Genomic DNA, 20,562 nt, shown 5'->3' on the forward strand with positions numbered 1-20,562 from the left:
CAGCCAGCAGCACTCTCTGCCCAGCCCCTCCATCCCCAGAGCGTTGTCTGGTGGGAGCTGCATCTCTAATAAGCACTGACAGTCCCTTCCAGACCCTGCTCCTCCACTGAGTGCCCGAGGTCACAAGAGGGCCGCCCGGGCTGCCCTCCAGCCTCTGCCTCTGCGGGAGAGAAGCTTAGTGGCTCCTGGAGGGCTTTGCCTAAGCCCTGGACTGAGCCACTCTGCCTAAAATCAAGCACCCCCTCCCGTGCCCTTCAGGACCACCTGTGCGGAAGGACAGTGACAGCAGCCACTGGATGCAGCCCAGCTGTCCTCAGCCCTGCAGGACGCTCCACCTCCTCCTGCCTCATTACCAATCACTACTTCTCATAGTGGGGAAAGTGCTTGCTAATCGCTAATCGGAAGAAAGAGAAGAGGGAGGGAAGGAGGGAGGGAGAAAACGTGGCCTGGGGCGTTGCTCCCTTCTAGGGGCACTGTACGTTCTGGGTCCGTCAGAGTAATGTCTGGTTAGTGTCCCCAGAGCCTGGCAGGGCCACTGAGAAGAAGAAGGGTAGAATGCTGGGCAAGGTCAGCTGAGAGCATCCTGGAGAAACTTGAGTGGATCTGTCCATCCAGCAAGTGGGAGATCAGACTGTCTGGGGGCAGGCAGAGAAGGGCTTTTCAAGGACAGGAACAAACTGAGAAGGTCTTGGAAGAACGAGGAAGGAGCCCAGCCAGTGAGAAAGGCAGAGGGAGGTGGCCAAGGATGTCAAGCTGGAAGACCTGAGAGCCTCTTTGCGGTCCTTTTCTGGGCTGTGCTGCGAGGTCACTTCCCCAGCACTCACGGGGGCCACCAAAATCTTCATGTGTCACCTGCTGCAAGCAGCAGCCTGTGGTTAGTGGAGTTCTGGGATACGAAGGAGGTGGGGAGTGTCCTGCCTGAGTCAGGTGGCATGGGACAGAGGTGGCAGAAGCCACAGCATGCTTAAGGGACAGGGGCCTGAAGAGACACAAGACACAGAGGGGGCTGACCCAGAACAGAAGCCTCATCATCCGAGACAGAAGCGGGACAGGGTGTGCACTGGGCATGCCCTGTTCTGCACGGGATGGGGCTCCAGCCGATTCTAAGGGAAACCTCTGAGCCAGGGCTGGAGGGCAGAGGGCGGCTGGGCCACGTGCCAATCACTGCTTAACCCAGTCCACCCACGCTCCTGTCACCACTGGCCCTGAGAAGAGAGCCCCACAGAATGCCAACCTTGCAAGCAAGGAGGTCACAATTCGGGAGCGCCCAGGGCAGCTTGACATTAAATAAAGCACTTGGCCATTTTCCCATCTGCTAAGAGTTTCATTGCACTGAGGCCACTCAAGACCAAAAGAACAGCCTCGTCTGACCCCGCCCGTGTCCCTCATCATCAAGGTCCCTCCAAATCTCCGGCTGCTGTCACCTGGCGGGGCACAAAGGGGAAGCATGGCCAACTCCCACGGCCACCGCCGGGCACAAGGCTCTACAGGCTGTTTCCCTGAGGACTGCTCGGCTTGCCAGTTAGCATCTAAGTCTTTTGCAGCCAGACCTTATGCTACAGCTAATTTTAAAATAATGGTAGAACATCCTGCTACATTCTCCTACTCTGGTTTCTTAGCGATGGCTCTTGCAGACTTCCAACTCACCTATAAGGTATGATTATAAAATAATAAAGCTGATTATTTAAACAACTGCTTGGGAATATTTTTTTTTTTGGAACACAGCGTTAACAAAAACAATTTGAACTGTACTTGGACTATCAAGAACCGCTTTATGTAAATGGCGATCGCAATGGTATGATCAAGATAAAGCGAGTTTTTACAGGGTTTAATATCACGTGCCTATGCCGCTTTAACGGATCTACTACAATTCAGTCTTTAACTACATCCTCATTAATCTTCAGACCCACCCTGCTTTTGTGATCTGCAATGACCTAAAAATGTCTCAAAACAGTCTCCTTGGCAGACCGTGGGCTTCGAACTCCTTTCAAGATTTTCGAGCACTGGAGGCAGACCAACCCACTACCTGTGTCCTTCTCTCTGTCCCCTGTGGTCAGATCGCCAGGACACCTACCAGGAACACGCCTCCTCCCATGTGTTGGTGTGAGGTGTCACCTGAACAGCAGGCCCAGCCCCTTTCCGTTCCCCAGGGACTATCCACCACCTGGGGGAAAGGTGGGTCCCTCGGACCCGAAGGTGGAACAGAAAAGGTCTGGGAGGAACCTTTCAGCCTCGGCAAACGAGCAGCCACACGGGGCCACGAGCAGGAGGCCTCCACATAGACACCAGCTTGGAAGTGGAGACGCGGAGGAAGACGTCCGGGCAAAGGGTCGGCATCTCTCGGCTCCTCCACAGAGGCATCTCCAGGCGGTGCGAGGTGACCGCTCCTCAGCCTATCATCTTCCAGAGGACAGAGGAGGGAACCGGGGAAATGGTGGGCAGAGCTCTAACAAGGGTCTGAGCTGGATGCTCCCAGATGTTCAGATCAACTATGAAGGCTGGAGAAGCCCTCCTGGAGGAGGGGACACTGAGACAGGATTTGAAGGCTGGAAGGGCTTCTCCAGACCACGAAGGACAGAATTTGCGTGACAAGAAGAGGGAAGACGAGGCCAATGCAGAGGGAGAAGTAGCACAGTGAGCAGTTAGCAGGACGTGGCCCCGTGTGGCTGGGGGTCTGGCATGTGGCAGGAGAAAGGAGTGACTGGAAAGGAAGATGGGAACTCTTGTGCCATGGAGGGCTTTGTCCTGTGGGCAAAGAGAAGTCCACCTGCCCCTTCAGGGCCTGGGCCACTCTGGTCCATCTGCTTATGCAACACGGGCAGGTCGGTGGCAGGAGGGGTCTGGCACAGACCTCCTCCCCGGGCACTGTGGCAGAACAGACCCAGGAAGTCGGCCGGGCTGCAGGGGCTGGCCCTGGAGGGACAGTAGGCTGGTGGCACCATCTGAGAGGGTGGCGAGCTCAGGTGAGCACTGGCCATCACAGCATGTCCGGCTGTGTCCTGAGAGGATTCCAGCCCCAGAGGGCACCAGACAGGTCCCTGATTGTACTTAGAGCAAGGGCCAAGCCCCACATGCTGAGATGAGCGGCAGAACAAGGTGGATGATGCAAACAGCATGGGCCTTCCCCCTGGGGTATGGGACCCCACGCTTGCCTATCCACACAGGGCACCCGGGGACTGCCAGAAGCCCAGAGACCCTTCCTCAGCCCTTACACCCCACCCTGGCTGCACAGGAAGACACAGACCCCCCACACAAAGTCAAGCACGCAGGCCTTTATGATGTTAAGGATTTTACTGCTAATCACTACCGAAACCGAAACCCGCAGAGGTAATTTCCTAAGTTGCCGAGTCCCTGCTGTCAAGGAGCCGCTCTGCTTGGTGGGGGAGGGGAGACAGACTGTACAACAGAGGCCATGAGCCCCCCAGATCCGGCAGTCTAGGGTACAGAGAGAGCGTGGGGACAGCAGAGGGTGGGATAGTCACTCAACAGAGTTCCCAGCCAAAGTGAGGGGAGCTCCAAGCCTTTCCTAGAAGAGGCCCCTGAGGACCAGCAGGAATTCACCAAGCAGAGGGGGCTCCAGGCAAAGTAACAGGCGGTACAGACATCTACAGAGGAGAGAAGGTTCTAGAAACCCCAGAACCATGCAAAGATCTAGTCACTGTCCCTTGAGCAAGGAAGGCCGTGTGTGCACAAGGGTTAAGCGCCACAGGTGGTGGCTCAGGAGCTCCAGCTCTGTTGTCAGAAGCTGCGGGCTCAGGCAGGGCTCAGCAGCCTCAGGGGCAGCCTCAGGCTTTGGTTTCAGGCAATGGGAATCATGCTGGCCACAAAGGACGGGTTCAGTGAGTATCCATTCCTCCTATTTGCCAGTGAAATGTGGAGCTGGACTTCCTGGGCTGAGCGGGGGCAGGAGTCCAGGGGAGCAGGGGAGCGCAGGTGCAGAGGCGAGCTTGCACCTGGACCTTGGGTGGTGGTTGAGTCACGAGGTCAGAACACCCCACAAGGGCCTCATCCAGCTACCAGGCCCGGGGTGCACAGGTGGAGGTGGGGGAGGCAGCCTGGCCCTGCTCCTGTGCTTCCAGACCACACCCCCAGCCCGTGGGGCAGCTCCAGATCTTTCCTGGGTGCCGATAACCTCATGGAGCTCTTTCCTTGCCCAACACAGCACCCCCAGCTCCCACCCCACCTCTCTGGCCCTCTTAGTCTGGGAGAAGCCTTGGGGGACTCTGGACAACAGCCCCGCAGCAGTTTGGAGCCAGCCCTGCAGGAGAGGAGGGCCCTATGGCACCACCCCAGCCCCACCCACCCCCAAAGTCCTTGTCACTCTGTAAGCCCAGGTCACAGTGGCAGCCAGGAAGCAGGTCTGGTGCAGACATGAGGACAGACACAAAGAAGGTGGTCACCAGGATGAGGAGCCAGAGCCCTGGGAAGATGCCCCTCTGCTCCCTGCAGCCGCCAGCCCTGCCTATCCAGCCCAAAGTTCTCCATCCTGGGGAGGCAGGCACTGCTTGCATTCATTCATTCATTCATTCAACATGGCGCACATTCCAGTGGCAGGCACCACTCTGGGCCCTGCAGGATCGCACGAGCCCCAGCCACGCTGTCTCCTTATTTTACTGCTTTCAGGCCAGTAGAGGACACAGCCCATTTGCCTACCCAGGGACTGTCCTGGGATGCAGAGTGGCTGCAGAGCGGGCCCCACACCTCCTTCTGTCCTCTCTTCCTGAGGCCCAGGCACCAGGTGCCCCTTAGGCATCCCTTGTCCCAGGCTCACAGGTTACTATCACCCCTTCTGCCTGGCCTGCCTCTCTCTGTTGCCCCTCTATACCCCTGATCCCGGGGTCTCACCCTTCTCCCAATCTCTGTGCCCTGGTGCACAACCGTCTGAACAGGGGAGAGTCTGTTCCTCTCTCCTACCTGCCCTGGGCACAGCGAAGACCCCTCTAGGCTGCTCAGAGACCCAGGCCCCTCCTCCCCTACCTGCCGCATCCCAGGCAATGAGAGTGGCCGCGTTTGGCTTTACATAGAGGTTAACAAACTCACTTCCAAGGGTCAGGGGTTGTGGGACTTGGGGTGGGGGGCTCTGGAGGCCTTTGGGGGCAGCCTTGCCTACCCAAAGAGTCAGCCACTGCACGCACTCCTTGGGAGGCGGGGTGCCCACCCACACCTGCAAACACACGAGGGCACCACCCTTCACTGGCCCTGGAATATGTTCTGACTTGTTACCCCAATAACGGGAATGAGCCCCCCTCTTTAGGCAGCTCCTCTGTGACTGAGAATCACAGGTGATCAAGGGGAGGCCCACCTGCAGCCAGACCCCAGGGGAGCTCTGGGCACGTCTAGGGAACCGGGTGCCCCGTGTGAGGGCCCAATTGGACAGGGGCCGGGTGAGTCTGGAGTAAGGTCAAGATAAGGCCAAGTCAGGGGTTTGGGGGTCTGGGCCAGGACTTAGGCCAAACACAGCCGCAGGTTACAGTCGGTGCGGGCAGGGCTCACGAACTGTGTAGGGGACAAGAGTATGGCTGCGTTAGTGGTCCGGGCAGGGCCGGCTTGGGAGCCAGTACCAGCCAGCCAAGCAACCTGACCCTGAGGGGCCGGGCCCAGGCCTGCACCCCCTTCAGACTGTCTCCCCATTCAAAACCGTCCAGGTGGTTCTAGGCTCTCCTGAGCCCAGGGCCCCATGGGGGCAGGAAGCCCTGCCAGTGACCTGCCCCTGCACCCAGGGAGCACCTTCCACCACAGGCGCCCCACACTCAGACACGGAGGCAGCACCCTCAGGCCCTGCGTGTGGATTCCTGAAGAGGCCAGGGCACATGCACACGCGAGTGAACGTGAACACAGGAAGCAGCGTGCTGGGGCCGCACCCTCCCAGCACCACCAGAGTCTCCTCAGGATAATTATTTATTATTCGTAGCCATCGGCATCTTCATTAATTATTCATATGATCCTTAATATTATTATCCTTAACAATAAGAGCAGTAAATAGCAGAAAAGTCCTTGAGGTGCCTAAGGCCCAGGGCCGGTGCCTCCGGGCAGTTAGACCAGCTACTGCCCCCAGGGCAGTGGGGGGACCCCAGACCCCTGCCACTGCCCAGCCCCACCCCTGCCCCTCCCGCAGGGGCCCAGGGGACTGCAGGAGGAGATGGTCCCAAGGCCTGGGGAGGGGCTGTGCCTTCGAGTTCCTCTCCCCATCGTGGCCAGGGCCTCCAGGGCGGGGCCTCGAGGGGAGGGGCCCAGGCAGTGCGCTGAACCCTGGGTGAGCCACATGTCCGCCCTGGGCCGCCCCACTAACTGCCTGGGTCTGAGCCATGTCTGTGGAGGGGCTGGGAGGTGAGGGTGCCCAGCTGGCCCGGCAGGGAGAGGCGTCGAGTAGGGCCATCTTGGGGGAGCTCTGGGGCCCCCGGGTGGAGCTCTTCACACACCATGAACTGGGAAACCTGCAAAGAACAGAGAGTGTAAGAGGCAAGGAGCCCTCAGAGGGAAAGGCAGGGGATGGAGGGGCAGTCAAGTGGCTAGAGAGGAGGGTCAGAGTTCAGAGAGGGTCAAGAGAATCTGGTGACAGAGGACAGGACAGAAAGGGGCTACAGAGGGCACGTTGAAGGGCCCAGGCAGACAGAGCAGGACCCAAGCCACCAAGGGAGGTGCTGACAGCGAAAGTAGAGAAATGCCAGTGGGCAAGAGCCAAACCAAGCAGGTGGGAGGGTCCTTCACAGCAGCCCAGCCCCTGTGTGTTGCGGGGAGGGGGGGGGGGGGGCAGTACGCAAGGCCACGCCCCCTCCTTCCCAGGGACCCTGGCAGCTAAATCCAAACCAACTCAGAATAAGGGGCCCTGAGCTGGGACAGAAAGAGAAACACGAGGTTCCTTCCTCCAATCTAGAAAGAACTCAGGGACCGAATGCAGAGGCAGGCTGGCGGCCAGGCCCCGGCAGTCCAGGGAGCGTGCCAGGGCAGGTGGCAGGGTTTGCAGGGCTGACGAGCCTGCTGTGAGCTGTGCGTGGGAGGCTGTGAAGGGAGACTGGCACATTTGCTGACGTGAGCTCTGTGTCTGCAAACAGGAGCAGGCGGCATGCAGGAGGGGGAGCCGGCACCAGAGGCAGGAGGACAGATCCCAGGACGCCTCTGGTCACCCGAGGAGCCCCTTCTTGGGGCCCGGACACAGCTATTCTGTCAGGAGGCCACTCAGGAGAGGACAAGGGATGGCAGAGGCCCATCTCCAGCAGGAGGGGAAAGATATGGACCAGATGTGCCACCTTAGAAACTAGTCAAAGCCCTGTAAGGTGGCCAGCATGACAGCTATTGGCCGCCACAGTCAGATCTGGGGGTACATTGCCACCAGGGACCTAGGACCCAGTCCCAAGGGCTCACTGGCATGCAGCACCGGCCACCAGGCCTCGGTCTCCATCAGTGCCCCCTTGCAGACCACTTGTGGTCAGGACCTAGGCACCATGAGCAGATCTGGCTGTTCCGGTGACAAAGGGGTGCTCACGGCACTCAGCCTGCCAGTGCCTCTGCCCAGCTGTCTGAGGGCTTTGGTTTGGGAGTACCCTCCTGCCTTGCCTGTGCCCCCAGCTCCTGAGGCAGCCCTCCTCCAGCACAGTCAGGGAGGTGGCTGGGGCCCAGGGCCGAGCATAAAGGGCAACAGAGGAGGTTTGGGTGGAATTGGCTCCGAAAGGGCAGGGCTGGGGTGTCATGGTGGGAAGGGGGCTTTGGACCTTACCTGAGAAAGCGAGTCCAGGGTGAGGGGGGGAATGGGGCTGACGGGCAGCAGAGGACAGGTGGAGGTGGGGCCGGGGCCTGGGGTGGTCACAGCACTGTAGGCGGGCGGGACCAGCGTCATCTGCCTCTGTAGCAGCTGCAGGATGGTGGCCATGTCTGCACTGAGCCGGGTCTCCAGCCTGGGTCAGGAAGGAGGAGAATGCTCTGGGTCTCCGGAAAGTGGAGATACGGGTAACGGTGACTGTAGGAGACTCTGTGGATGGGCCAGCTGGTCAACCCAAGGCCCACTATTCGCCCTAGGTGTGGCTCAGCTCTGAGTGGAAGGAGTTCACTGCTGGGCACATGGGCAGGCCTAGACACAGGGTGCTCTCCATTCTCTCTACAGCACCACCAGGAACCCAGAGATGACACCGCAGTACAGCACCACCCACAGACCCTCCCGCACACACCACTGGGGCTGGACGGGACCTCAGGGGCTGCCCTCACCTGTTGAGCTGCCTCTGGAGGGCATCTAGCCTGCTCTCCACGTCACCCCGGGACCGCCGGCCGGGGCTGGAAAGAGGGATGTTGAGGAGGCTTGGGGTGGGGGCGGGGCATCGAGGCAGCTCCTGGTACTGGCGGCCCCGGCTGTCCCCCCAGAAGCTGAAGATGTTGGACACTCCTGAGAAGGCACCTGGAGCCAGACAGCTGGGTGAGGGAGACTGAGACCCATGCCAGCCCCCGGGCCCCGCCCCCCCAGCACTCACCCTACCTGACAGTGGGTTACAAGTGTCACTGCTCTCCTCCGCCAGGGGCTCCCCACCGGGTGGCTCTCCAGGAGGCCTGGGGCTGGAGAAGGGCACCAGGCGGAGGGGGCTGGAGCCGTGGCCTGGGCTCTCATCGTCACTGCTCTCTGGGCTGGAGGGGCCACTGGATGGGGTCTCCCCCCACGGTCCCCCTGGCCGGCCCTGGCCACTCGGCCCTGCCCCCGCCCGGCCAGACCCCAAGGCAGACACCTCCCCTGGCTGTTCCGAGTCTGTGGAAAACAGAGAACGGGCCTCAAAGAGGGCAGGAGTTTGGGAGGAGACAAAGCAGCGGGGATGGGAGGGGAGAAGAAGGGACCAGAGCAGCTGGAATGTGGCGGGACGCCCTGGTGTGTCTTCTGTTCCCCACCCACCAAGTGGACTGAGAACTTGGGGGGGACAGGACCAGGTCATCTCTGACCACCGGCCTCCCAATCACGGGCAGTAGCACTGCTGGGCGGGCTCTGTGTGCTTGGGCCCTGGGCCACGGTCCCCTGCCCCCTTGCTCTCCTTTGTCCTCCTGTCTCTTCTCCCCTCATCAGTTGGAAGCAGCGCCCACTCAGACGCCATCCCTGGGAGGGCCAAAGCAGCTCAGGCATGCCCCTGCCACGGAGGGCAAAAGAAGACTTCCTGGAGGAGGTGCCAGTTCAAGCGGGCCTGAAAAGATGGGCTGCGTTTGGACAGTTGGGGTGAGGAGCGAGGACCACTGAAGGTAAGGGCAGGAATGTCTGCGGAGCCTGAACAGAGCGGACAGCTGGACCCGGAGCTCCACCCTCCTCATCACCTGGACCCCGCCCCTGCCCCTCCCCCACCTCACCCTTGTCTGTGCGCCTGCGAAAGGACAGCTTGTGTTTGCGTTGCCGGCTGAAGCCACCCTCCAGCTCCGCGCTGCCGGGAGAGCCGGGGATCATGTTGGTCTGGAACCAACAGGAGGGAGGCATCAGGGCCCTTCTGCACCACCCGCCCGCCCGGCTCAAGCTCCAACCCCCTTTGTTAATGGAGATGATGAGGCGGGGAGCTCTACCCCGGGGAAAGGCTCCCCGCAGAGTCGTGAGCTCTGCCCCCTGACTAGGGCTGCGGCTGGGACTCCATACCATTTGACAGGCAGGGGAGCAAGCCCAGAAAGTCACACAGCCCAAGGGCAGCCAACCTGGGTGCGGCTGGCAGGGGCAGCCCACTCACGTCTCGCAGGTTGAACGTGATCTCCAGGCTGGACCAGAAGTGGTCGGAGAACTCAGGGTACATGTCCAGCACCTCCAGCAGGTCGTCGCGATGGATCTTGTGCAGGTCGCAGTAGGTGAGGGCCCGCACATCCCCGTTGGACTTGCCAGGCCGCGCATAAAGGTTCAGAGGCTCTCCGAAAATGTCATTTTTCCCTGGAGGCCACACATAGAGAGGGCGGCTCAGCCCCTGGGGCGGCAGCAAGTGCCTGTCTTCCTGAATTTTCACACTTGGCCCCAGCCGGCCCATCCCCCCTCAGCTCCCAAAGGCAGGTGCGCAGTGCTGCCAGCAGTGCCTGAGGGGGAAAGGGCAGCCAGCAGGGCCAGTCCAATGCCCGATGCCCGGCTCGGCCCATGGCCCACGCATCCTTAGGTTCCAACCTCACTTCTCAATACCCCCCGCCACCGCCCCGGAAATCCATGTCCCAAATGCCCCCTCCCTGGCCAATGCCTGCGCCCTCATAACAGTGTTTTCCAAACTACAGATCAGAACACAATACAGACTCCCGACCGCATTTGGTTTACTAAAGAAAATAGGCCGGCATAGCTCGCCTCGGCACAGACAGAAACCTAGTAAGGCTGAGCGCCATGTCGAGAAGCTGGCTTCATTGTGTTTGGGGGTGGTTGTGAACCGAGAAATAGAAATCTCAAATGGCCCACCGTGACAAGGGAAGAACAGGCAGAGGGCAGCAGGTGCCCTGCCCAGGCACACCTGCCCAGGTGTACGGGTAGGGTGGAAAGGAAAGGGCAAGAGGGGAAGAGGGGCGGGACTCCCTTTGCTTTGCTGGGCTTGGTTGTATCACATGAGGCTGCAGGGGCTTTAGTAAGTTCCCTGAGTAAAATCAAATGTGTAACCCACCAGACTCCACTGCCCACCTTGGAGCAGGGTTTGGCACTGCTTTAAGGAAGCCCTGCATCCCGGCATCCCTACCTGTGGGGAGATCCCGAAGGGAAACCAAGCCTGGGAACCCTCAGAGTCCAGCCACCCTGCCCCCTGTGGGGCTCCTCTCCGTTGCCCTACACGGGGCTTGAGTGAATTAAAGGACCCCCAGGCCGCGTAAGCAGGCCCTGGTCCACAGATTCCACAACTGTGTCCTCAAAGGGCTTGAGCCTCTCCAGGCCTTTGCGGACGTTCCGGCCCAGCGCCCAGTCCCCACCGTACCCAGAATGGCCACGACGATGTCACCTCGCAGGATCTCGATGGAGCCCCGGGAGATGAAATAGAGGGCAGTGAGCAGGTCCCCGGCGTGCACCAGCGTGTCCCCCGGCGGCGCATGCGTCGTCTTGAACTTCATGGCCAGGGCCCGCAAGCAGCCCTTGGTGGCTCCTCGGAAGGGCTTGCAGTGCTGCAGCAGCGAGCGGTTCAGGTGCAGGCAGATGTCAGCCTGCAGGCACTCCGGGAAGCCCTTCAGCACCTGCGGGCAGCGGGGAATTCAGCACGCCTCTCCAGGGACCCCACCCCACCCAGAGATCCAGGGAGAAGCCTCAGGGTCCAGTGCAGGGCGGGGAGGACCTGGATACCTATTCCACTCCACCCCGTCTAGCTGGGCTCCCCTGGGGACACCGCCTCCTTGCCCTGGGCCACCATTTGCTTATGTGTCAGGTGTGGAGCCCAGTTCCTGGTGGGGCTAGTTGACAGGATTAACCACAATGGCCTACAAGCAAGGGCCTGGTCACTGCCTGTCCCAAAGTGAGGGCTCTCCCAGTACATGAGCTCCAAGGGCAAAAGGAGGGTGAGGGTGACACTCTCAGGGTCCTTATAAGCTCTCCCTGTGACCACCTGAACCACAGAGTGTGAGACGTGCTCAGGGCAGCTGGAGGCGTCCCCACCACCCCTCCACTCCCTCCAGCCCGCCACCAGCGGGCAGGCAGCCTGGTGGCCTCACCGCATTCATGTCGATCCCATTGGTGTAGGACCAGGCATGCTGGAAGTACTCCTCGAGGCGCTGGCGCAGCGGGTTGGGGATCTGGTGGAAGCGGATGAACTCCCGCACTCGGAGCATCTGCGTGTGGTAGCGGGCCGTGCCCGAGTACAGCCGCTGGATGATGGCCGACACGTTGCCAAAGATGCTGGCGTACATGAGGGCTGGGGGCGGGGGTGAGTGGGGCCGTCAGCGTCCAAGGGACCCGCCCGCCCCTGCACCAGTCAAAAACACACGCAGTCACGTCTCCGTGTGAACACACCCACTAGTCTCAGACACAGAAGCCCAGGCACACACGCCCTTGGGACCTGCCTCTGCCCCTACCCTGGTCTCCCCGCCCCCAAACAGAGTGATGGTGGCCCTGGAGTCTAGAAGTCCCGAGGCCCCACTTGGCCCCTCTAACATGCACCCTCCGCTCCACCTGGGGCTCCTCCCATCTCCCCGCCCCCACCCAGCGCTCACTCACAGCCAATGAGCATGACGCAGATGGAGAAGATCTTCTCCGAGTTCGTGTTGGGGGAGACGTTGCCAAAGCCCACGCTGGTGAGGCTGCTGAAGGTGAAGTAGAGAGCCGTAACGTACTTGTCCTTGATAGAGGGGCCGCCCAAGCCGCTGCTGTTGTACGGCTTGCCGATCTGGTCGCCCAGGTTGTGCAGCCAGCCGATGCGGGAGCTCATGTGCGGCTGCTCCATATTGCCGATGGCGTACCAGATGCAGGCCAGCCAGTGCGCGATGAGCGCGAAGGTGCACATGAGCAGGAAGAGCACTGCCGCCCCATACTCCGAGTAGCGGTCCAGTTTCCGCGCCACCCGCACCAGCCGCAGTAGCCGCGCGGTCTTCAGCAGCCCAATCAGCTGGGGTGGGAGGAGACAGTCCACGTGGGGCAAATGAAAAGTGGAGGCACTGCAGCACTGCAGCCCTGGGGGGGAGGGGGTGGGCATCGGAGGAAAGGTCCCCAAAGACTTCCTCCCAAACCTCCTCCTAATCATCCAAGCGCCTTCCACACGCTGAGCCCAGCAGAGTCCTGTCACTCTTTGCACTAGCTTTGTGACCAAGGGCACGTGGCCTCCATGGTGAGAATCAGGAAACTGGAGCTCAGAAAGGTGCAACCCCCACCCTAAGGTGCCTGGCCAGAGGTCCCACTAGCTTCCAGGGCACTTTTGCACAAATTGGAAGACAGTGGCCTCTTTGGAGAGACAAATGAGATAGAAGTGCCCCCTGGGGACCTCTGCACCTGGTGAGTGGCTAGGTGGTCAGGGGGCTGGCGTGGGTCAACCAGAGAAGCCTCCAGGCCCCTGTCGCCCTCTCTCTCTAGCCGCCCCTTTGCTCCACTACCTCCCACCACTTCTCACCCTTCCACGGCGCCCCCCCCCCCCCCCTCAGCCTCTCGCCTCCTCTCCTACCAACCCACCTCCTCCGAGCCAGAGCCAAAGATGAGCAGGTCGAAGGGGATGGCGGCCACCATGTCAATGAGGAACCAACCCTTAAAGTAGTGGACGGCGATGCGGCCAGGGTGGCTGACCACCTCCTCATTGGCATTGACGTAGGTGGTGCGGAAGTTGATGAGGATGTCCACGATGAACATGATGTCCACAATGAGGTCCACCACGGCCAGCGGCTGGCAGGCGTAGCCACAGTCGGGGGCCGCGGGGCCCTCCTCTGTCTCCTTCAGCAGGAAGGCGGCCGAGTAGGGCGTGAAGACAGCCGTGTAGATGACCAGCAGCAGGATGAGCCAGTCCCACACGGCCTTGAAGGGGCTGTAATGCAGGATGGTCCAGCGGTGGATGCGTGGCGCCTGCAGCTTGTACTCCGGCAGCACGTCCGCACCCAGGGACAGGACCTGGACAGGTATGGGAGATGGAGGTGAGGGGATGATGTCCAACTGGAGTCGGGAGCAAGGGAGGACAGGCCGTGGGACTTCCAGGGTGGCAGCAGGCAACATCCCTGTTGGGGGTGAGGAGAGTACGGGGTCATGGAGGCCAAAATGTTTTGCTCAGAATGCCCACCCCTCAGCCAAGCAGCCACAGCCAATGATTGCTCCTCACTCTGGGCGCTACAGTTCCTGCACAGCACAGGGGCCTCCTAGCGGGCTCCGAGTCCAGGGTGCCATCAGTACTGCCACCCTCCATCAGAGCAGACCCCTACCTCAGGGTGCGACTCCCACTGCTGCATCTCGCCCACACTCCCCACCACCACCACCACACGCACACCCCATGGCCTCAGCCCATTCCACTGGCCCAAGGCTACCGGCCATCCACACTCAGGCCCCTCATCCCCCAGGGGGGAAGAGAGACTGAAACACTCTCCCCCCTGCTCCTGCAGCCCCTTTGTAGCCTGGCCCAGGGCAGCCCTCCCTCACTCCTACCAAGGCACACAGAGGACCCAACCCAGCCACAGGCGTGCCTCCATGAACACAGAGGGACAGGCACACAAGCAGATGTCCGGAAGTGACACACCCAGCACAGGCTCACCTTCGCATCCTGCCCCTCAATAGGCAGGCAGGGGCAAGCTCGCCACCTGGAGCAGGTGGCAGCAGGCACGCTACTCTTCCTCCCCAAGCCAAACTAGAAAGAGCCGAGGCCAGCTTCCCACTGCCCCAGGAGCCTCTGTCTTTCCCCTATGGCCGCCCCCTGCCCCTGCAGACAGGGACAGAGGAAGGTAACTGCCCCTGGATGGGTGTTCTTCCAGTGCCTGAGAGGCTGAACCACACCTGATAGCCTCGACCCGGCCCCTGGCTCTGTCCACAGCAGGACCAGAACCGCCACGATGCGGGCACGGCCCGTGTGCGGGGCAAGCCTGAGACCTGCTGCCGCAGGAGGCAGCCCCGGCTCACCCACCACCAGCTTACTGCCGCATGGTCCTGGGCCAAGTGTGTTACGTGTCTTGACCTGGTGCCCACAGAATACTGAAGCTCATTTAAGCCAAATGTTGGGTCCTCACTTGTGGGTGGGAAGGATCTTCCCCATATGTGTTCCCCAGCTGGGAGGAGAATATGAGCCAAGGCCGAGGACTCAGGTGCCAGGTGTTGGTGGCAGCGGTGGGATACTCAGACTCACCCTTGAGCACATCCAACACCCCCTGCTCTGCCCCTCCCCCAGGCTGCTCCAGGCTCTCTGACCTCGGGGTAGAGAGGAGGCTCCCAGGAGGTGCCTACGGAGTCATCAGCCTAGGCGACCACGACCACGACCACGACCATGGAGCAGCGACCAGCACCCCAGGCTATCCCAGCAGAGGTGAACCAGGTGCCTCAGGTCAGCTGCCCTCACCACCAGCCAGTGGTCTCTGACCCCACCCTCCTCGGACTCCAGCCCTGAAACCTGACCCTCTGAAGCAGCCACCTCAGGTCCACCCCCAGCTGGTGAAGAACCGGAGTGGTGGAGCCCAACGCCCAGCCCAGGTCTGGCCGATGCCCACTGGAAGAGGTGTGGTGGGGGGAGGCATGTTCCTCTCCTCCCCCCGTCCCCCGCCATCCTCTCTGGGCACCCGGTTCCTTCCTGCCCTTCTTCTCCCTTAGCGTGCTGAGCTAGAAGACTGTGGGCCACAGGAACCCGGGGAAAGGGAAGTCCTGGCCAGAAAGGCACTGGCCACCCAGCCCCGGAGGGCCTGGGGAGGAGCCAATTGGAGCCAGGAGTGGGATGAACAAGGCTACCGACCCTCTGGCTCCCCAAACGGTCCTGCCTTGCAGAAGCCCTCTCTGGCCTGGAGCCAGAGTCAGACAGAGACCTCTGGGCTGCGTCCTGAATCAGTGTCCCAGCCCTGGAAGGGAGAGGGAGGGGCCGGGAGTCACCTACCTCCTGGGCCACCAGGCTGGAGATGCGCACTGCCCGTCTTACCCGGCCTTTCTGGGCCCTGGGCTGCAGAGCCCCTGGTCCGCTTGCCTTCCTGGCGGGAGCCGCCATGGAGGACTTGGCTCCCCCCAGCCTGCCTGCCCTGGGGCCCGAGGGCCAGCCTGTGCCTCACCTGCGCTCCAACAGCAGTCCCCGCCAAGGCTGCGCCCCAGGGACTGGTGGCCTGGCTCCTGGGGCAGCCTCTGGCGTGAAGCCAGGGTTGCTGGGGCTGGGCCCCAGGGCTGGGGTCACCCTGGCACTGAGCGTGGACAGCGGCCTGCGGGGCTCAGGCCGCCCATGGCCTCCTGGTACGGCCGGGCTGCCAGGGTGCTGCGCTTTGCCCGCGCCAGCCCAGCGGCGGCGGCGCCGCGGTCGGAACCTGGGTTTCTCCGGCCTGCCCCTCCTCCTCCCAGGTCCCCACCCCCACCGGCCAGCCTGGCCAGCGGGCCCCCTCCCCCGCAACCGCTCCAGGCTCCTGCTGCAGCCGCTCCTGCAGCCCGCACACCCTCCCCTCCCTGGGGCAGCCTGGCCTGTCACCACAGATTAATGGTCTCCCCAACGCCCCCGCCCCGCCGGCCCAGTGCCCAGCCAGGCAGAGTCAGACAGACACCCAGAGATGGAGAGACTGCCGGGGGGCCGGCAGAGCCAGAACACAGACTCGCACTGACACAGAGCTGCACACACACAAACACACGCAGGCCACAAGCACACGGAAGCACACTGCTGTGGGCACAGGAGCAAGGCAGACGCCCCGGCTCCAGGTGGGAACAACAGCCAGGGCCAGGCGGGAGGGGGACAGGCAGCCAGATATGGGGCCTGGGCTGTGGGGGAACATTGTGGACTCCGGGCCAAGGGGCTGGACACCTGGCAAGGACCCAGAGAGCCAGAGGCAGTGGGAGCAGGGCCAGGAGGAGGGCTGAGGAGGCCAGTGCTGGCGGCTCTCTCCCGTGGGCCCACTGGGGCAGTTGCCGTGGAAGGAGCTGGAGGCAGCAACAGGGACTGAGGAGTGGCAGGCAAGGGACAGGAGCCCCCACTGTCCTTCTCACTCTGTACCAGGCTTGAAGAAGGAGCTGGGCTGGACTGGGGGAGCAGGGGCGGGGGAGCTACAGGAGATCTTGCCGCCAGAGGGGGCAGCAGACAGGCTGGCCCTGCCCTCCGGGCAGTGCGGGGCATTGCCTCAGAGGCCGGTGGTCTTCCCTGGCCCAGGATCCAGGGACCGGATTCCTCCACATCTGTACACCCACCACCACACCCTCCCCTCCCGATGTGGTTGGGGAACATGGGTGGGCACTTCCAGGCCACCCTCTTCCTGGCTCATCACCTTGAAGAATCAGGACCCCCAGTCTTGACCTCTGTGGCCCCTTCTAATTCAGAGCCCCCCAGCACCCCCTCTCCACACCCAGAGGCAGATACTGTCACACCCCTATGGCTGCCTTCCCCCCAACCCCTGCCCTCTCAGGGGCCCAGCCCCCACTGCAGTGTCCTCCCTGTGCCCCAATAACCTGTTTGCTGTACCTACCCTGTCCCAAGGCCACCTCCTCTCCAGTCCCCCTTTCTCCAGGACCTCCCATGCTGTCCTCTCACCCCAGCTCTGAAACCCCCGCTCCTACCCCCAGCCAGCAGCCCTGCCCACCCTCAAGAGGCCCTCACTGACCAGGCCCCCTCAACCCATCTTTGGCCACAGCCCTCAACCACCCCTTCCAAGCTCCTCCAAGCTGAGGGGAGAGCCAGGGACTGGGCACCTACCTGGGTGACCTTCTCAGTGACATTGTGGGTCCGCTCCTTTATCTTGGGTGCTATGATCTCCCGATCACTGGTGGGCGAAGCCAGGAAGGGGTCGCCCTTGAGGTCCACAAAGTTGAGGGTGATTTGGGGGATCTTGCTAATGGTGCGGTAGCGCACGAGGTCCGAATCTGATGTGGAATTAAGCAGGCCGCTGCGCAGGGGGTGCATGGCCCCTGGGGTGGGGGGGGAAGCAGGGTCAGGGTGTCAGGCAGGGGGTGCATGGCCCCTGGGGGGGGGTCAGGGTGGCAGACAGTGGCAGACATAAAACTGAGATAGAGACCAGGCCTTGCAGAGCCAGGCTACTGGGGTCACTGTGCCATCGAAGCTAGCAAAGGAGAGAGGGGCAGAATCACTGAGAAACAAGGCCAGCCTCCTTCCCACTTGAAGGAAGTGCATCAGGATGCAACAAGGAGACAGCGAAGGAGGAAGAGCCTCCCTAAGGGTCTGCTCAAAGGCACAGAGACCAGCCAGAGGGCCATGTGGGGGCAGAGACCAAGACGCCTTTCCTGCCCTTCAGACACCCCCTGGCCCTCCCTGCTCCAGGACATCCACAGGGAGCCAGCTCCACGGGGCTCAAGGACTCTGGGAGTGCAAGCACCTGACAGGACGAATGGACATTTAATGGAGTAAAAGGCCACTTGGTGGGATTAAATAAGTGCTTAATGGGATTTCCATCTCCCAGGCACCTAGGACAGGGCAGAGAGGAAAGCAGCGCAGGTCCTGGAACAGGACAGGCCTGGCGGGTGAGGAAGGGCGCCCTCACCGGTGCTGGCGTGGCGTGCTGGCGCGGGCAGTGCCCCTGCGCGCATGGCCTCGATGTCATCCGCAGACGAAGCACGGCGCACGCTGGCGCAGCTCTCTCTGGAGCGAGTCCGGGCCAGACTGCAGCTGGAGCCGGAGGCGTCGGGGTTGAGACTGGGCGCCTGGGGCGATGGTTGCGGACCCTGTGCGCAGGCCGGCGGGGAGCTGGGGGCCACCAAGGCGCGTCGCTCCTCCGCTGACCCGAGCCCCGCCACGTGGTTGTCCATGGCGGCCACCTCGTCCAGGGCCAGCGACTCGCTACTGGGAGCCGCGGGGGTCAGGTCCACGTTCACCACCACGGCCCCCGGGGCCCCCGGGGCACTGGCACCGTCCAGGCCGCCCGCGCTGCCGGCACCGCTGGGTCGCACAGACGACTCCCGGGCCGTCAAAGCCAGCATCGCGGGCAGCTTCAGGCGAAAGGTCTTAGCGCGACCTGCGGGGAAAGAGTTGTGTGGCGGGAGTCCAGGGTTTGGGGGGTCTGCCAGGAGCAGTTCAATGTGGGCAGGCCCAGCACTTGGACCCAGCAGAGGATGGGGGGGGGGCAGAGGGAATGCCTGCCAGCCAGCCTTCACTGCACAGAACTCAAGTCCCCCCAAAAATTCTAGAATACAGTCTTATCTAAGGCTCTGAAAATAATAAACTATTTCTTGAGCCACATACCACCATGGACTCTAGGCAAACCGTGGGTGACTCCAAACTGCCACGGTGGGCAACTGTGTCCCCGCTACAGACGGGAGGAAACGCAGGCACAAATGTGCATGTGACTTGCCGCTGGCCTTCCTGCCACGTGGCCCCAGCGGTATGAACAATGCCATTTTATTTTTATTTCTGTAAAGATTTTATTTATTTATTTTTAGAGAGAGGGGAAGGGAGGGAGAAAGAGAGGGAGAGAAACATCCATTCTTGCCTCTCAAAGCGCCCCAACCAGGGACAAACCTGACAGGCATGTGCCCTGACCGGGAATCGAACCAGCGACCTTTCGCTTTGCAGGACGCCACCCAACCCAGGAAGCCACACAGGTCAGCCTGCCGTTTTAGAACTTGAGAAACCACGAGGTGGACTCCTTTGCCGTGACTCTAAAGGACCAATTAGAGTTAAACCCACAGAGAGGCGGGGTATCTCAGCCGGAGTCATGGGGGATGAGGTGAGGCCCCCGAGTCTGCAGTCATGGCGAGCCGTCCCCTCAAATCGTCTTCTCAGTTAGCCCAGGCCGCAGCAGGGAGCTGGCCGGTCCAGGGACAAGGACCAGGGGCAGAAGTTCCCCAGAGAGACATTTGAGTTGCTGAGAGATGGGGCCTTCTGGCCAGCAAAGGGGGTGGCTCCGAGGTGGCCAGGGCCATCTGGAAGGGAGCATGCCCCATCCCTGGGCCTGGGGAGAGGACTGCTGGGAGATACTTCAGAGGAAGCCCAAGCAGGTACAGCTAGGACACCAGCTGCGATCCTGCCCCAAGCACCTGTGAACCAGGACTCAGTCTGTCACTCCATCTCTGTCGGCTCCTTTTGAGCCTGATGGGACCGGGCCACATCCTCAGTAACCTCTGAAGGGACCCCGTACACCCATTCCTTCCTACAGGGCCATGGCCTTGGGTAGCCTCAGGTCCCCAGAAAAGGGGAGTCTCGTATTCTTGCACCAGCCCGAGTGCGGCCACCCTTACCTGGAGCCAGCCAGCTGGTGGGGGGGCCGCGGTGATTGGTGTCACGGGCCGGAGACCCCACCATGTCCTTCTCCATCACTACCTCGAAGTTGAGGATGAACATGATGACAGCCCCGTCCTCGTTCTTCACGGGCACCACGTCCACCAGGCACAGGAAGCAGCTCCCTGCGGGATGGGGGACACGCCACTGTGGCACCAAAGCCCCTGGGTGGGCAGAGCAGAACCCTGCAGGGGCCTGTCCGCATCTTCCTCCCCCACGACCCTCATGCCAGGGCCTCCTGCCCCACCCTCCTCCGGCCCTGCATCTGCCAGGTGGGGCTGCTGCCCTCAGCTGCCCGCTCCAGCTCGCCGCTGGCCGGTCCCTCCACTTCTTGGGCTTTTCCGTTTCTCTAAGCCTCTCCCTGTGTGCCCCTCTCTGGACCTGGCTCAAGCTCCTTTCTGCCCCCACCTGTTCATCTCGCTTTCCCTCGCCTCACAGTTTCCCCTCGCCTCACAGTTTCCCCTCACTTTCCCTCAGACATGCTAGTGTAGGGTGGCGGTGATGCCCCCAGACTATAGGCCCAGGGTGCCTGGGGTCAGATCCCACCCCTGCTGCTTAGTCATTTATGCATAATGCTTAAATGATATTCCCTTCCTGTGCCTCATTTTCCTCATCTATAAAGTGGGAGTGATGATAGTCCCTTTGTCCCGAGAGTTGTAAAGATTACGTCAACGTCCGCTGAGCACCTAGGGCGGTGCCTGGCGTGCCCTGGACACCACCCCCCCGGGTCAGTGATTCCTCCCTGTCCCCATCCAGGCTGTCTCCGCATTAGCCCCCAGCTGTTGTGTCCGCCCACAACAAGATACATTCAGAAGTG

General features: G+C 61.6%; 1 protein-coding gene across 6 annotated transcripts in view; it reads right to left on the reverse strand.

Moving 5' to 3' along the window:
* Positions 1 to 5,880: 5,880 nt before the first annotated feature.
* The window catches only part of KCNH2 (potassium voltage-gated channel subfamily H member 2), a 30,682-nt gene continuing 16,000 nt past the window's right edge, over positions 5,881 to 20,562 (reverse strand). For 3 of the 6 annotated variants that reach the window (XM_053927079.1, XM_053927083.2, XM_053927084.2), the window contains 13 exons: positions 19,706 to 19,870; positions 18,013 to 18,483; positions 17,211 to 17,422; positions 13,049 to 13,477; positions 12,104 to 12,491; positions 11,602 to 11,801; positions 10,878 to 11,130; positions 9,678 to 9,871; positions 9,313 to 9,412; positions 8,465 to 8,728; positions 8,200 to 8,386; positions 7,715 to 7,892; positions 5,881 to 6,434 (listed from right to left, as the gene is read on the reverse strand). In XM_053927079.1, the coding sequence (XP_053783054.1) occupies positions 6,285 to 6,434; positions 7,715 to 7,892; positions 8,200 to 8,386; positions 8,465 to 8,728; positions 9,313 to 9,412; positions 9,678 to 9,871; positions 10,878 to 11,130; positions 11,602 to 11,801; positions 12,104 to 12,491; positions 13,049 to 13,477; positions 17,211 to 17,422; positions 18,013 to 18,483; positions 19,706 to 19,870 (3,191 nt within the window). In that variant the 3' untranslated portion in view covers positions 5,881 to 6,284. Of the gene's footprint in view, positions 6,435 to 7,714; positions 7,893 to 8,199; positions 8,387 to 8,464; positions 8,729 to 9,312; positions 9,413 to 9,677; positions 9,872 to 10,877; positions 11,131 to 11,601; positions 11,802 to 12,103; positions 12,492 to 13,048; positions 13,478 to 15,428; positions 15,830 to 17,210; positions 17,423 to 18,012; positions 18,484 to 19,705; positions 19,871 to 20,562 lie in introns of those variants that run through there. The other 3 variants (XM_053927081.1, XM_053927080.1, XM_053927085.1) reach the window with 3 other exon arrangements.

This window comes from Desmodus rotundus, chromosome 6 (assembly GCF_022682495.2).
Source record: "Desmodus rotundus isolate HL8 chromosome 6, HLdesRot8A.1, whole genome shotgun sequence".
NCBI classification, from domain to species: domain Eukaryota; kingdom Metazoa; phylum Chordata; class Mammalia; order Chiroptera; family Phyllostomidae; genus Desmodus; species Desmodus rotundus.